The 16,025-nt window shown below is 29.6% G+C and overlaps 2 protein-coding genes across 2 annotated transcripts; both read right to left on the bottom strand.

Annotated features, from left to right (window-relative positions):
* Positions 1-639: 639 nt before the first annotated feature.
* On the bottom strand, positions 640-4,056 carry LOC111296841 (proline-rich receptor-like protein kinase PERK3). The gene is made up of 9 exons (XM_089740667.1): positions 3,812-4,056; positions 3,497-3,671; positions 3,197-3,376; positions 2,906-3,099; positions 2,443-2,569; positions 2,291-2,362; positions 2,015-2,198; positions 1,789-1,921; positions 640-1,097 (listed from the first exon to the last, which is right to left on the bottom strand). Exons 3-9 carry the CDS (start codon positions 3,345-3,347, stop codon positions 846-848), a joined length of 1,113 nt encoding a protein of 370 aa, XP_089596793.1. The 5' UTR covers positions 3,348-3,376; positions 3,497-3,671; positions 3,812-4,056; the 3' UTR covers positions 640-845.
* Positions 4,057-7,932: 3,876 nt separating this feature from the next.
* On the bottom strand, positions 7,933-12,099 carry LOC111296880 (ras-related protein RABE1c-like). Its single transcript, XM_022891354.2, has 9 exons — positions 11,961-12,099; positions 11,733-11,875; positions 10,198-10,270; positions 9,634-9,734; positions 9,483-9,548; positions 9,112-9,209; positions 8,770-8,832; positions 8,584-8,676; positions 7,933-8,313 (listed from the first exon to the last, which is right to left on the bottom strand). The coding sequence occupies exons 2-9, from the start codon at positions 11,803-11,805 to the stop codon at positions 8,230-8,232; spliced, it is 651 nt and encodes a 216-aa protein (XP_022747089.2). The 5' UTR covers positions 11,806-11,875; positions 11,961-12,099; the 3' UTR covers positions 7,933-8,229.
* Between the last annotated feature and the right edge of the window lie 3,926 nt (positions 12,100-16,025).

Below are 16,025 nucleotides of genomic sequence, written 5' to 3'. Positions count from 1 at the left end.
AAATAAAACTCGAATTTAGTTCAATTGTCGAATTAAGTTTAAATAGCTCAATTTATCGAATAGATCAAATTCGCACTTTTTATATTTACCTTAAGTAATTTGTGAACTTAATTGAATTTTTATATTTTATTTTTTTTTTATTATTTTGATTTAAAATTACTATTTTATTATTATGTATATTTTTTAATTTGAATTCAAATACAAATAATTGAGTTTAAAATCGAACATAAGAATCGAGTTTGTTTTTTATTTGATAAACAAAAACAATTAAACGAATTGGAGTAACTCAATTTTTATTTCGAATTGAACTTGAGTTTGAAATTTAAAATTTTATTGAGTTTGAATAGCTTCAAGTAACAAATTTTAAATCAAATATAATTTTACACATCTCATTATATCGATTTGACTCAACTCAATTACACTCGTAAGAGATCAAATCTTCTAAATATTTAAAATAAAATTTTAAAAATAAATTTATATACATTGGATGCATATTCAAATTTGAAACTCACTCTCAAATCCGAATTACATAGCTATAAATTGCTAAATTCCCTGATCGATGAATTAGTGATGAATACAGCCAATTCAATCATAATTCTAAAGAATGTATCAGAAATACATTCACGCATATTCTGATCTATAAATCAAAAGCAGATGCAAGATTTTTTTTCACTCATTTTTTGAGAATCAAATTCATAATTACATTTCATTTCTTTTTATTTACAATCAATATTGAACAAAATTCCATGGTTCCCAATAATTAAACACCAAACCACCCATTTGGGCACCCAAAAAAGCCAAAAAAAAAAAAGCTTAACTTTAGCTGAAATGTATGAAGGAATCCTTTATTTTGAAGCAAACAGCTCACTGCCAAGAGTAATAGTAGCAGTACCTTCACCCATCACTGTTGTTAGTGCCATCTCTTTCTCATGAATCTGTTCCAGTTCATGCACAACTTTCTCCATTTTTGGCCTGTTTTTTCCTGGAAATGTCATGCATTTTAATGTCAGCCTGATCAAATCCCTGATTCCTTCCATGGTGAAGCTTCCTGCTAGTCGATGGTCCACAAAATTGTTGGAACTCAATCGTGATCGGACCTTCAACATGTTCATACAGAAAACAAAACAAACCTCAATTATTGACAGTTACTATCTCAGATTTTTTCTTGTATCAAAGTTTCCATTTCATGAACCAAATATTAAGATCTCCATTGTAATAATGGAGGTCATAGTTTAACAACTAATCAACTACAAAACAAATTTGTTTTAGTGTACATTTGAATAGATGAATAATAAGATTAATTTCAATGAAATTAAAAATAATAATAATAATAGTAAAATTAGATGAAATTAAAATCAACGATACAAAGACAACGATAATAATAAAATTTTTCATTAGCGATTGACTTCTTTTTAATCATTAAAGTAATTGAAGCCAACCCAAATGCACTAAGGTGTGATTGGGTTCAAAAATGGTATTGGTATCCAAATTGGACCTAAGTTTCTAGTTCCAAAGACTAACTTTCTTTAAATAATTTGTCTAAAGGGTAAATCCCGAAGTACAAAATTTTCCCGTTTTACGAGTAGGAATGAAGGTCCATGATATGTAATCTTGTCTCATCATTTTTTTTGTAAAGAAACTATTTTTAAGACTCCGACCTGTGATTTTTCGGTCACAAAAAACCAATCTTACCATTGCTCTAAGGTTCACTTTCCCTAATAATTTGTCTATGCAAATCCAAAATGAGTGAATTTTCCTTAGAAATCATAAACATTAAACAGTATATACCCATTGTATTAGACTTTCATTGGAACCCAATGAATTAATATGCACAGCCTCCTGTCCAGTTATGAGCTCCAAAAGAAATACCCCAAAGCTGTAAACATCACTCATTTCAGTGAAGGTCCCTGATGCTTCTACCCTGACATTGATTCACATGATAAACTGAAGGTGAAGGCAGTTCATTTCTGCTATAAAAAAAACTTAAAGCAATATAGAAGAAATCAATTTATACTCTGGATCTTGAAAAACAGTGACACTAGACGTGCGAGATGGACCTGCTTCCTCCATTCTTTGAACTAGATTCGAAATCCCAGCATCGGCAACCTTAGCTATGAAGTTCTCATCAACCATGACATTGGCTGTTTTGAAATTCCTGTGAACTAATGGAGGTTTCAGGCCATGCAAATGACATAAACCTGCACAGGATGAACATAATTTCCCTTTATTTTGAAACATTCTCGAATTAGTCTAGCATTTCCTCACCATATAGTAATTCTTTTGGATTCACCTTTAGCTGCCCCCAGAGCTATGGATAGTCTCTGCTTGAACTCTATTCTAGTTGATGACTCCATTCTAGAATCTGCCAAGAATGGATGGTCATGATGCATTCATTTCATTGATGATCACTAAGAACAAACTAATGTTGTTAATGATTCATACCATATAGGTGATTGCACATGCTGCCATTTGGTATATATTCATAGACCAACATTTGTGATCCATTTTCTTGACAGTAACCTAGAAGAGTAACTACATTGCGGTGATGAATCTCTGACAGATAAATTACCTGTTTTAGATACATAGATATTAACTTTCACTCTGAATTCTACAAGTGTAGAGATGTTCAAATGTAAAATTATGAATCTGTTAACTAATGTGGTAGCTATTTATAAGACATATATCATCATTTGGAGCTAACGATGTTAGAGATGAGAACCACTTTAATTAACAGATTCATAATTCATGTATCACGTTCAAAAATGTTTTAAGTTGAGACACTACATTGAATATTTCATTGTAATTCAGGGACCATTTGTGATATTAACTATAGATTTAGATTATGCAAAAATCAAAGTGGTGGAAGAAAGAATAAAGCTTGACAGTTCATGGGGCATGGTTATACCTCTGCAACAAACTCCTGGCGAGGAGCAGCTTGACGTCTTTTAATGGCTACAACGGTGTCATGAAGCAAACCTTTATAGACTGAACCAAAACTCCCATGTCCAATGAGACTACTTTCATTGAATTGCTTGGTAGCTTGCTGCAACTCTTCAATTGTGAACCTTCCTCCCTGAGTTCCAAGTGAAGAAAATCCAGCTGCAGAACTTGGATCAGGAATGTATGTAGTGATTGAAGAAATGAAGTATGAAATGAATTGCCAGAAAGAATTTTTCTCTTGGACATGAAATCGTACCTCTTGCAGAAGGATCTGAGGAACCTGTATCCGAAGTCCTATTTGAGAAGTTCTTATTCTGTGATTTGCAGAACCAAATGAATCCAATTACCATTGCCAGAAATGCAACTGCTCCCATGGCACCTCCAACTATAGTTACAATCTTCGACATCGTCTTCGTTGAACATTGAACCTGCAATGCTGATTAACCAGAGAATTTTCAATTCAAGTATTTAACAAAAAAGCTGCTAATCCTTGTCCTAGAGGCTATAGAGCAATGGCAGACTAGATTCTAGAATCATGAACTCGACATTTTAGTACCTGCCACAGCAATCAGAGATCAAATGGTCCTTATAATTGAACAATTGCTCCTGTTGGTGCACTCCAATTCTTGGTGCCAACAAAGTATTCAAAGAACAACTGATTTTTTGATTAGTTGGATTCAGTGCTGCTTCTTCAAGCAACCCTTTTTTCTTTTTCCAATTAAACCACTTCGCTGTCCAATAATGTTTCAGCAACTCATCAAAGCAACTCTAGAGAAGCTTGATTGATGAAGACAAACCCTTTTTTTCATGTGCTTTTGAAGGGGTGGGGGGAGATATTAAAAATGAGATAGCTCAAAGGATAAGTTATTACCCAATATCTTGCTTTTGATGGACTTGATGATGGTATGCAAATCAGGTATTGATTCACTAAAACTTCATTACCTATCTCCATTCTTCAAAATAAAGCCAGTACCAAGGACAGAAGGAAAGGCATTTGATGCTGACAAAGGATTCCTGTCAAGCAAACAAAGAGATGTTAAAACTATGTAAAAAAAAATTTAACATTTTTCTTTTGTAAAAAAAAAAACGGTAGCCTGGGATAAAAAGAAGCGTTACAAATGCTATGATTTGAACCCGATGATTATATAAATTAATTGAGTTAAGATGCGGAATGAAGGTTTAACATATTTGAACATACAATAAAAATATAAAATTAATAACCATTTAAGCCCCTCCACACCAAAAAATCAATGCCCATGTGGGTGTTGTTACAAGCTGTAAATATATATAAATATATATATTTTATTATATCATGTGGATTTGTACAGCTATGAAAATGACTTTAAGATGCCAAGTTTTGGAAGACATAATTATTGAAGGGGATCAAAGGAAAAGGTAGCCATCAGCATATCAATATCAAAGACCCTTCTCCTGAATTTACTCTTTCTTCCTTTTGCATCTTTTTGTTATCTGATCTGGAAAGAAAAGAGGGCATATTTGTTTTAGTCGACAGAGAGGGACTCATTGTTAAGGTGGGGTCTTTGACAGCTAGGTGCATCAACAAGACACTACCATAGCAAGTTAAAAATGGTCTAAATTTTTCCCATGGTTGACGTTTTTCTTGGTTTTTATTGCTCAAGAATAAATATTTTGCTGCTTTGCTTGAAATGGGAATTTGGATTTATACCCCTCTCTTTATTGCTTTCTTTTGATAGTATAAATACTCATTTCTCATGCATATAGTTGAGCTGTTAGCACTTGACAAATCATGGGTGACGTTAATAAGCAACAGGATAAATTTGATAAGTCATATATTTATAGCATATTTGATTTATATCAAATATGTGTAAAATACGAAAATTATCGTATCACTATTCGTATTGACATTTCAAACGCATAACACAATTTTTTGTTTTTGTTCGTGTTTCTTTTATTATTTTTGTGTCATTTGTCATGTACATCATAGCTAAAAGGGATTGGTGGAAATGAAAGTTGTCTGGTTATGAAGGTCTGAAAAGCTGAAGTACCAGAAGGAACCAATGTTAGGGACAAGTTTTGTTAGGTTTCTCAGAAACAGGATGTTGTTTTGGATTTTTTTTTTTTCTTCCCAAGGCTTATTGCAGCTATCAGCAAGAAAGTTTTTTTGTCCCCTAGTCTCCATATGCAGAAATAAAATATTTCTTTAGTTTTCTTCACTCAATAGACCTAATGGACAAAAACTATTCCAATTTCAATTCCCATTGGATCTCTTTGTTCCTTGGTATTTGGTAAATTTCTTGGTCAAAGATCATCCCAATGAGTGTTGGTTTTCACACTACCATTATATCTGTATGCTTGGACTGCAACTGCCATCTGCATGTGCAGTTCTCCATCAAGGAACCAATTATTTTTCATGTTCCCTGGCTGCATGTGGCTGTTAGTCAAGTTGATAAATTAGTCATACATTTCATTGAATCTAGCACTAAGGTTTTTTTTACAAAGATATAGCAGTCTAAAGATAAGAAAAAGGATACGGATATTTGATTTGAATTCCAAACCTGTATAATGTAATCTCTTAAGATGATTACGTAAATCAATTAAACCAAATTCCGAATTCATCACTCAAAATCTTCCAGTGCAAGTATTATTTTGGTGTCCGAAAAAATCAAGGAAAAAAATAAATATCAAGGCAATGAAAGAGATCTTGTCCTTTTTTTGTTCCATATCAGACAATATCAAATCAAGACAAAAACCATGGATAAATTCAACGCCAGAACTAAATTTTAGCTGTCATTTTTGGGTTTCCAATGCTGTTTTGATATATTAATGCATAAATTGATCAAAGAAAGAAAAAAAAAAAAAAACCCTCTTCTTGTTTAGTTTAATCAATTGTTTTTCACCAATGATTGGTTTCAGTTCCTATAGAATTGACCATGCAAATTACATTTTGCTTCCATCATCAGTGACTCCATCATTTCTATTCCCTTTGTCAAAAAGTCTTGTTTTCCAACACAGTAAGTAAATCTTTAAAATCAAATTTTGCATGTTACTTGATCAAATCCCTCCGTTTGTTTCGCCATAAATTTAGCCCCAGAATGTTTCCACATGTTCTTTAACCTGATTCAGATTGGTTTTCATAATTGTAAGTGAGGCAGTTGCTTATTCCTAGCTCTCGTGTATCTTTAAAATTATGGATGGTAATATATAATAAATAAGAGATATCCATTATTATTTGATTCGATTATATCATATTCAGATAATTATAAATAATTAATTAATAAATTTAAATAATTATTTTATTATTCGTGATAGACTCAAAGTGGATATAAATAGTATCTTGTGAATATCTAATATTCGAATCCGTTTAAATTTTAATAAATATTAATAGATATCCGAATTCATTATCTATTCACGTAAGTAAAATATATAAAGTTTTTTATTTTTAGAAGATTTCAGATTTTAAAAAATAATTTTTATTTATTATTAATTTAAAAAATTTAAATTTAAATTAAATTCTTGTTTATTTTTTATTTTGATAAAAAATTTAAATAAATAAATATTTTAACAAATTCAAATATTATATATATTAAACGGATTCGAATATAAATATTTTAAAATTAACGGATATTCATTTCATTATCATTTTTATTTAAAATTATTCAAAAAAATAATAATTCAATCAAAACATGAAAATAACTCAATTTTTTCTAAAAATTTAAGGGAAAATCAAGCAAAATTGAGGTAAAACAATGAAATATTATTATATTTAATTATGTATAATTGTATCAGGGACACAAATAAAAAAATTTGAATCCTTTAGGCGGAGTCTTCGCCTTTTTGACCCTTCACTTTGTGTGCGCATTTGTTAAATTATCTCAGCTAGAAAAATGCTGATCAGTAGGAAAGAGACAAAGGGAGAAGCAATCATGTTAGAAAAGTATTATTTTTCTAGAGGGCCATAGACGGGTTACCTATGTGGGTTAAGTTGAACATAGGTTACCATAAAAAATTTGTTTTGTGCATATTTTAAAAGATGCTGACGTTATTCTTTAGTGAAAGAAAAAGAAGTGATATATATATATATATATAATAATTTTAAAAAATAAAAAATAATCATTGTTTGGTTTAAGTAAGTTAATCCTCTTTTAAATTTATATATGAATTTATCAAATTCATAAAATTTTATTTTTTTATATTTTTTAATGGATTCGAACTCAAATAATAATAAAAAATATCTCCTTTTTATCATTTGATCCAACTATGATTAAAAATAAATTTTTTTTAGTATTTCAAACAGTTAATAATTGAATTTTAATTATTAAGTTGAAAATTCAGCATTATTTTCAGGGTTGATTTGGGTGGTTTTAGAGAAGCGATGGAAACAGTAATGTTATCATCGACTATAATTATCTACCAGTTCAAGTACAATTGATATAATTGAGGCACAATCAAAATATGAGGTTTGGAGATGAAATTTACGGTGTCAGCCAATAGGTTTATGTTTTTCTAATTTCTTCTCTAACAGAATATGAGAAATTACCTTTTGATTTATCAAAAACCGAGGAAAAATTAGCAATAGGATATCAAGCCGAATATTCGGATATCAAATTTGGTTTATTTTATGTTGCTTCCTATCGAAATCTATTACTTTCTTCCTTATTTGTAACAGTTCTTTACTCGGGGGGTTGGAATATTTCCATTCCGTAGGTGGAAAGTCTAAGCTCTAAGCATAATTATTCTCTTAAGCCCATCTGACACTTCCAAACAACATGAGCGAATTGTAAATGCATTCCTATTATTCATCATTTTAAAATATTATATTCATATTATATTTTACATATAAATTATTTTTTATAATTCATGTCAATACAAAAACATAAAATATAATTTTTTTAATTTTATTAAATTTATTTATAATTTTTTTAATATTTTAAATCATGTTATTTTTATATTTTTTATTCGTATCACATTATCGTATTGTGTTTCAAATTATCAAATCTATACAAAAGTAAATTAAGAACTTATGGCCTTCATTTTTCTCCCTTTTTAAGAGAAACCAAGCTTGAGTTTAGATTATCTATCTACATCAAGACAAATACATAACAAAACAAGGATCATTCGAGTTCAAGAAGATTAAAGACACATGCTTATAAATTCCACAAATGAACTGCCTTTTAACAAGCAGTTGGAAAAGAATTGCAGAGATTAATACATGAAACCACCATAATGTTGCTGCAATTAGTTTTACACTTGAGTGACTGCCAAAAGCTGAACCCTCCATCCCGACTCTGCAAACTTGTTTTATTCCCTTTAGGATCCACAGCAACTCGACTGTTGAGCAGCTTGACCACCACTTGCCGCAGGGTCTTGCTGGTTAATTTTGAGTGTCGCGGGCTGTAACCACAAACAAGGCATCCATCATTTGTGAATATAGTAGAGTTAATGATACAAATGATCCCTGACCTATGATTAAATGTTCTATGTGATTATCTGATTCATATTAGTTAACGGATTCATAATTCAGGTGCCACATTAGAGATTTTTAAAGTTCAGCTATCACATTATCATTTGTAACATTAACAAGATATAATATTTTGAGGTGCCATTGGCATGGTTACTCAAGGTGAATAAAGAAATATAAAAGATCTATAGATGAGAGAATACCTCAGCCCTATTATCAGATTCAGCAAGCCTTTGCTTAATGTCCCGGGCTATTGAAAAGAAAACCTCTTCCACATTCAAATTTGTCTTTGCACTCTGCAGATTACATTATTTTGCAATTAGCCTAAAATAGTTAATAGCATTACAAAAAAAAAAAAAGATCTAGCCAGCAGCAAACACGCAACTTACAGTTTCAAAGAACTTGATACCATACTCATCAGCAAGAGCTTGACCCTTGGAGGTTGGCACAGCCTGGAAAAGAGACCGTTTCCAATTATAACAGGAGAAATGTGCCCTTCTTGTGTGCATATGTGTAAGGAATAAGGAGACCCAGCCTTTAAAGGCCAAGAATTATAAATTCACCCACAACTCATCTTTTTCTCACACTTATTTAAGTGTAAGTGTGCACAGACTACAAGAAGCAAAGTCGGTAATAAAAGTCATGCAACAGAGAAGGAATTGCCTCCTGACTTAATGAACCCACCAACATAAACAAGCAAGTTCTATAATAATCAAAAGTGAAAATCTTACCCTTTTGCTTTCATCCATGTCAGCCTTGTTCCCAACCAGTATCTTGTTGACATTGTCTGAAGCATGTTGTTCAATATTGCGAATCCAGTTCCTAATATCTGTACATGAACAGAAGCTGGCTCTATAAGACTTGAAGAGATGTATGAACCACTGCAAGAAACTCCATTCCAACAGAGAGAGATCCTAAACGATCCACCCCAGTAAAAGCAAGGATGAGGATGATCAACTAACAGTAATTTCACTGCCTAACCCAATGAAGGGCACAAGCATAGAAATGATGGAAATTATCCAACAACAATGGCTTATCAATCCATCTAAATTGAAAATTTCAAAATATGTCAAAAACAGAATTAAGAAAGATGAGAAATTACTGTTGAAAGATGACTCATCAGTCACATCATAAACCAGCAAAATCCCCATCGCTCCACGATAGTAAGCTACATGAACATGATCCATCAGTAAGGTTCTGTTGTAATAATTCAAAAAGAAAAAGAAAATTCAGCCCCACAAGCTTAAACACACCTGTTGTAATAGTTCGAAATCGCTCTTGACCAGCTGTATCCCAGATTTGTAATTTGATCCTCTTACCATCAAGCTCGATGGTTCTTATCTTAAAATCAATGCTGTAAATGAAAACAGAACAGTCAATAAGTGAAAATGTTCAACAAAGTTCTGAATCAAACTTCTAAATCTTAAGAGTATCAAATGAGTAGATATCTCAGAAAATATATAGGGCAGAGAAGTGAGCGGAGGAGTAGAAGGGTTAAGACCCTAGCATAAATAGTTCATTAAGCACCCTCTGGTAGAGTATATACAATATTCAAATTCGATACCAATTACCAAGAGATTGTCTAAGACAGATAAAAGAAAAAATGAGATCATGGTACTGTAAACTTCATTCCATCCCTATAATGTTGTGGTTTCATTGGAAGTGAAACCGAATGATGCAAATCACCCTCAATTCTACCCTGTTAGTCATGTTATTAAGTGACTCTAACACTACATTGTAAGTGCTCCTCTCAGCATTCACACTTCTGAAATGCAAACGTTGCAAAATAATTTTCACGAGTTGCCAGGGATACAAACCCAATAGTGGTTATGAAACTAGTAGTAAAGGAACCATCAGAAAAGCGTAAAAGCAGACAACTCTTCCCCACACCTGCATATTCAAACAAGAAAATCACAGTCAAGAAAATCGAACCCTGAGTACCTAAAATCTAGTAAGTTATTGGCCTACGATGTTGGAATTGATGCAACCATTTTGCATGGGTTTACATAAGGCCACATTTATTCCATTTATTAGAAAAGGAAAAATGAAGAGCCAAGAGAAACAGCTATGCTGCACTAAAATAAAGCCGAGGAAACTCTAAAATTCATAATTAAACATTTGAAGTTCTACTTTAAAGACAAACTCAGACAGAAAAGTAGTTCTTAATGCAGGGTCAGCATTCAATATTATAAGAGAACACAAGGAAAGTTCAGCTGGGAGTAGAAGGTGTAGTTGCAGATTTGAAAAAGAAAGCCTGCCGTCTAACACATGGAGAGTTCTGCAGCCATGCTGCTCAATACATGTTAGCACACACTATTTCCCCTAAGTGTTCAGTGAACTACTCCAAACCAGAGATACAAATGAGCTACATGCTGAAGGCTATCTGAGTTACCTTGGCCAAATGTCAGCGCCACAGCACATTTAATGTTATGCCAAATTCAATCCCAAGCATTAGCTTACATAATCAATACCTTGACTTCTAAGCACAGCCATACACAGCATGCATTTTCAAGTAAAATCAACAAAAAAATGTTAATAAAACAAAAACAGTTCTATTTCCTACCTTGCATCAGATCAAGTTTTAAAGCATCCACCCACCATCAGTTTGATATGCCACAGCACAACAAATAATCCATATGCAAGTCTCAGCATCATGATTCTATATTACAGACTACAATTAAGAAAATCAACAAAAGCCCCCAACCTTTACCCCACCAAAACACCTGAATCAGGTAAATCAAAACAATCCTGCTAATTTCCATTTCTGCAGGTGCAGAATCCTAGCCAACTAAACATTTGCTATAGAATCCTAAAACAGAACCATGATAAAACAAAAAAACAAAACAAAAAACTATTAACACTTGCATAGGTCATAGCCCGGGTACAAACTTGCATAAAATTACTCAATGAAAATCCACTATTCAGTGATCATAAGGCAAAAAAACAGACTCTAGCTAATCCTGTACATGACACGTTCTATGTTACAATCAAACAAAACCTCCTTCATCACGATCCCAATCTAATTTCACCAATATGTATATTTGTTTCATGGAATGTAGCATTTAATATGGCCAGAATCAAAATTTAAAGAAAACCCATTTCTTCAAACCAAAGAAAAAGCTCAAAATCAAAAACCCAAAAAAAAAAAAAATTCTAAAATCAAAGCCATAACATCTCAAACCAAAAACCATATAGCATCTAGCCTCCTTCACAATAAAATCCTAAAAACCCATTAAATCAAAACCATCAAAAAATAACAAAAAAAAAAAAAAAAAAATTCAATACCCATGTTTCAATTTCCAATTTTATAACAATAAAAATTATTACCTAACCAAAAGAGAAAAAAAATTACCACTATCACCAATCAAAAGAAGCTTAATGAGGTAATCATAATCAGCCCGAGCTCTTGCTGGTGGTGCAGCCATCGATCCTCAAAAACCACAAACAACAATCCCAGTTTTATGATAAAAAATCTAATCCTTTTCTCTTACTGATCTGCATTCAAAGAAAACAACAATCATTTCCAAAAAAATTATAAAAATCAGATCAAAATGAGAAATTGAAAAGAGAAAGAGAGAACCTAAGACGCAGAGGGTAGCAAAAACATGAGAGAGACAAAGTCCAATAAATTTGGGAATGTCCTTTTTCTGCTTCCTTTGATTCGTATCAAGGTTCGGTTCCTGATATACGATTGGTTGGAAGAGTATGTTTATACAAGCTTGGCCACATGGAATTTTTTTTCTTATGCTAAAATTAAATCAAATTATCAAATTTATTCATTTAATGTAAACTACTAAAATTTATATACTTTATATCATATTACATATAAAATTTACATATTATAATTTATATTGATATATTAAAATTTTAAATTGTGTAACTTTCATATTTATTTTTTACATCGTGTTTGTATTTTAAATTATCAAATTTAATTAAAATAATGTTTATTTGAGTTTTTTTTTTTCATTATTGATTTTCTCTTAAATTAAAACAGAAAATAAAGGTTTTTTACGATATAGTATTAAATATGTTAAAATTTTACTTTTGAATAGTTTTAAATTTTAAAAATATTTTTTAAAACAAATTTATTATTACAATATTTAAAAATTTTAGTTTTTATTTCATTCCTCCATCCATCAACTATGGATACATACTCAATTATCATAAAAGTTTCTAAAAAAGAAAAACGACTAAAGCATTCACAAATTTAGCAAATTTTTTCCAAAATTAATATTTAAATAATAACATTAAATTAAATATTTGAAAAATTAGTTATAAAAAAATAAACAAAAATGAATATTAAGAACTATATCCAAATTAAAATTATTTAAACAATAAAAAGTATTTTATAATTTTACATAAATATGCTGAAGAATTATTAATGATTTAAAGCATGAAAGAGCCTACCTGTTGAGTCATTTCTTGCATGTGATCAACTATAAAGAATGACCACATAAATCATATGTCCACTCACCTAATAACAATAACATAAAATATCATTCACGTAAATTTGATGAATTTTTTTATTATATTTAGCATTTAACATTTATTCTTTTTAATAAATGCAAAGAAATGAGGAACAATAATGCTAGGAATTTTTTTTTGTTCATTGAGAATTTTTGTTTGTTGTGTTATATTTTAAGAATTTTTTGTCAATATTTTTTAAATCATAAACATAAACCTATGAAAAACGAATATTTATTAGTCTGAACAGTAAGGAATTCAAATTTTTTTAAGTAAGATCTCGATTTTCAAGTTTTTATGAATGAAAAAAATAGATGTTGAGATAGCTTACCTCTTTTATGGGATCCGACCTAACTCGATTTTAGAATAATCGAAACTCAAAATAATTATCAGATACTAAAAAATCTTAAATAAAAAAAAAATCATAAACTTATGAAAATTCAAAATTAAATTTAATTAAATTTTATAATTATTTTTAAAAAATAATATTCAATGCGTATGAAATTTTATTTTCAATACCGGTTATATCTTTTTACATTTGGATTTAAAATATATATAAATAAAAGAAAGGCTTTAAATTTTCTTTTAAATGTTTTATTGTCAAAGAAAAAAGATAGAAACAGCAAGTAGGGTGAGATATGTAAGAGTAACTATAATTTTTTTGTTCAAAGTCACATAATTACATAAAGAATAAATATTAATCACTTTATTATTTAATAAATTCTCCTAAAATTTTATATTTGAAAATGTAACACACATTTTTTAAATTAAACTTTTTCATTTATTATCATTTAAGCAAAATTGAAAATTATATTTTTAGTTTCACTTTGTAAATAAGGTTATGTGTATCTAAACATTTGATTCACTACTTAATACATAATTTTCTTTAACTTAAAAAAAAAAAGAATTTTAATCCTACATTATTGTGTACATTATTATATGCACACACGCTCGCATGTTTTCGAAGGAAAGCTCATAAAATAATTTCATTATGATTATTTGAACGAATTACTTCTAAATTTGCAATACAGATGATTTCTTCAATAAAGTTTGGTATTTACTTAAGTTTATTTTAGAGTTAATTAGTTTTGATTAAAAATAATCACAAAAATCTTTTGATAAAATAAATTCTTATTTCTCATTGATATTTCATGATCAAAGGTTAAATCCTGCGAAATTATTTCATAAAAATTAATTGATATCTTTTTTTTATAAAGTAAATCGACTTCGATTTTTGAATAATCCATATCACTTCTACTTCTATTGTAACAAAAAATTCTTTTTTATGCGAAAAATGTCCGTATCAATAATTATGATTTTACGTATTGAATAATTCTTTAATATTTTGTTCATTCGCAACAAAATATTTTTTTGTGCAATGATAAAAAAATATATATGCTTTTTGGGGAAGAGATATTATTTCACATTCACCAATCAAGTCGTAAATATCTAACATATTCATATCTAATGATTTTTCACAAAGTGATGATGAAAGGTATAATTTGTACAAATATTTCTAGCTTGCAATTTAATCATATCCATTAGTTCGTAAAGCTATTTACTCGATTTGTAGATATTTTTGGAATACCTCTAACAAATGAACAAATAGTCAAATTTGAAAGAATTTATTGCTAACCTCTTTCAGATATGATTCCATCTGATTCATAAGAGAGACATTAATTAAGATAAAGTTTTGAAGAAACATTTTTTTCACCCTTAATTCTTTATTGAAAAATACAAAAAAAAAATGTTAATGTCATCCAAATCCCATACAGATAATTCAAGAGGCTGAATTGTGCTGATGTTTGAGAACAACAAAACCACTAAAGCCATGAAAAAGCTTTAGGCAGATCTTGTAAGATTCAAAATACTTTCTTTTAAGTTAGAGTGTAAAATAAGATCAAATTTATGAGACTAAAATAATATATTTTAGATAAATTTCAAAGATGTCATCCGTATTTTTTTTTTGTCTTAATTAAGCTTCGAAAGATGGCAATCATGCGTTGTATTTGATCCGTGTCATTCTAATCACTTATAAGATTTGTAAGATAGAAGGCTGAAAGGTAAGACTAATCCTACACTTTCCATAAATTACCTTCTTTACTTATACCCTTTTCTTTATCTAACTATTAATTTGGATGTTGGAATGTATCCTGAAATTTTAATTTTGATGTCTTTTTTATTATTTTTTATTCTTTGACAATTCACACAAGTTCTATTTTTAAGAATATTAGAGGATTTCACCTTACCAACCCAAGAATTAATTAAGGGTGAAATTTGTTTAAAAAAATCCAAAATCGAAATTATAGTATTTAGTTAAATTTGAATTAATTTTTTTTATCCAATTAGATACGTTCATATTAGAAAATGAAAAACCCAAAAAATGAACAAAATCAAATTATATATTTTTATTAGTTTATATATATATATATATTAAAATTTTATAAAATAAAAATAATTATTTTATACATAAATATATTTAAATATATTAAAAATCATACTAAAAAAAATATATATAAAAAATTAAATTTAAACATCGATAAATTAAACCAAATCAATAAATTAAGTTTGGATTGAATCAGATCGTTTAAAATTCAATTTGATTTTGAAATAAATTTTAAAAATTTATAATTTTATATATTATTCAAAAAAATAAAATTGAATCCAATCCATTAAAATTATTATCATCCTTACAAAAAATACCTCATAGATTTCACAACAGTCAAATATCCAGTTGAATTATTTAAAAAAAAAAAGTGAAATGAAAAAGAAAAGATAATGTGCTTTAAAGTATATGCTGAGAAGATCCTCTCCCCACCTTCTCTACTCCATTGAAAAGCAAACATCTGCTCTCCCATGAAAGGCCTCTCTCTGGGAAAATTTTCCTTTCCATTATTGAATTTCCCTTAGCTTTCTTCTGCTATTTTCATGGAGTCTCATGCTGGATTTTCTATGGCAATGGTGATGGTAGAAGGAAAGCAGCTGCAGTGACAAGAATATTGAAGTGAAATAATGGAGGGATTAATCTTCTCTCAAGGTTAAGTCATGATGGTCAATCCCAATAGGGCAACCATGAACCTTTGGCAATATTTATGTATTTTATTTATATATATATAAAATTATTATTATTATTATTATGGCTTGAAATATTATTATGTTTAAGAACATCTTAATGTAAGGA

Source organism: Durio zibethinus, chromosome 12 (assembly GCF_047325235.1).
Source record: "Durio zibethinus cultivar Kanyao isolate XHJ-2024 chromosome 12, ASM4732523v1, whole genome shotgun sequence".
NCBI classification, from domain to species: Eukaryota; Viridiplantae; Streptophyta; class Magnoliopsida; order Malvales; family Malvaceae; genus Durio; species Durio zibethinus.
This window is presented reverse-complemented; position numbering and strand designations above follow the sequence as displayed.

Coding starts and splice junctions, on each gene's coding strand:
- LOC111296841 (XM_089740667.1), bottom strand. CDS start 3,347: ATGTCGAAGATTGTAACTATAGTTGGAGGTGCCATGGGAGCAGTTGCA. Junction 2,363..2,442: donor CATGTGCAATCACCTATATG/GTATGAATCATT, acceptor CATTCTTGGCAG/ATTCTAGAATGGAGTCATCA. Junction 1,098..1,788: donor ATGAAAGTCTAATACAATGG/GTATATACTGTT, acceptor AACATGTTGAAG/GTCCGATCACGATTGAGTTC.
- LOC111296880 (XM_022891354.2), bottom strand. CDS start 11,805: ATGGCTGCACCACCAGCAAGAGCTCGGGCTGATTATGATTACCTCATT. Junction 8,833..9,111: donor ACATGGATGAAAGCAAAAGG/GTAAGATTTTCA, acceptor TCTCTTTTCCAG/GCTGTGCCAACCTCCAAGGG. Junction 8,677..8,769: donor GTATCAAGTTCTTTGAAACT/GTAAGTTGCGTG, acceptor TGTAATCTGCAG/AGTGCAAAGACAAATTTGAA.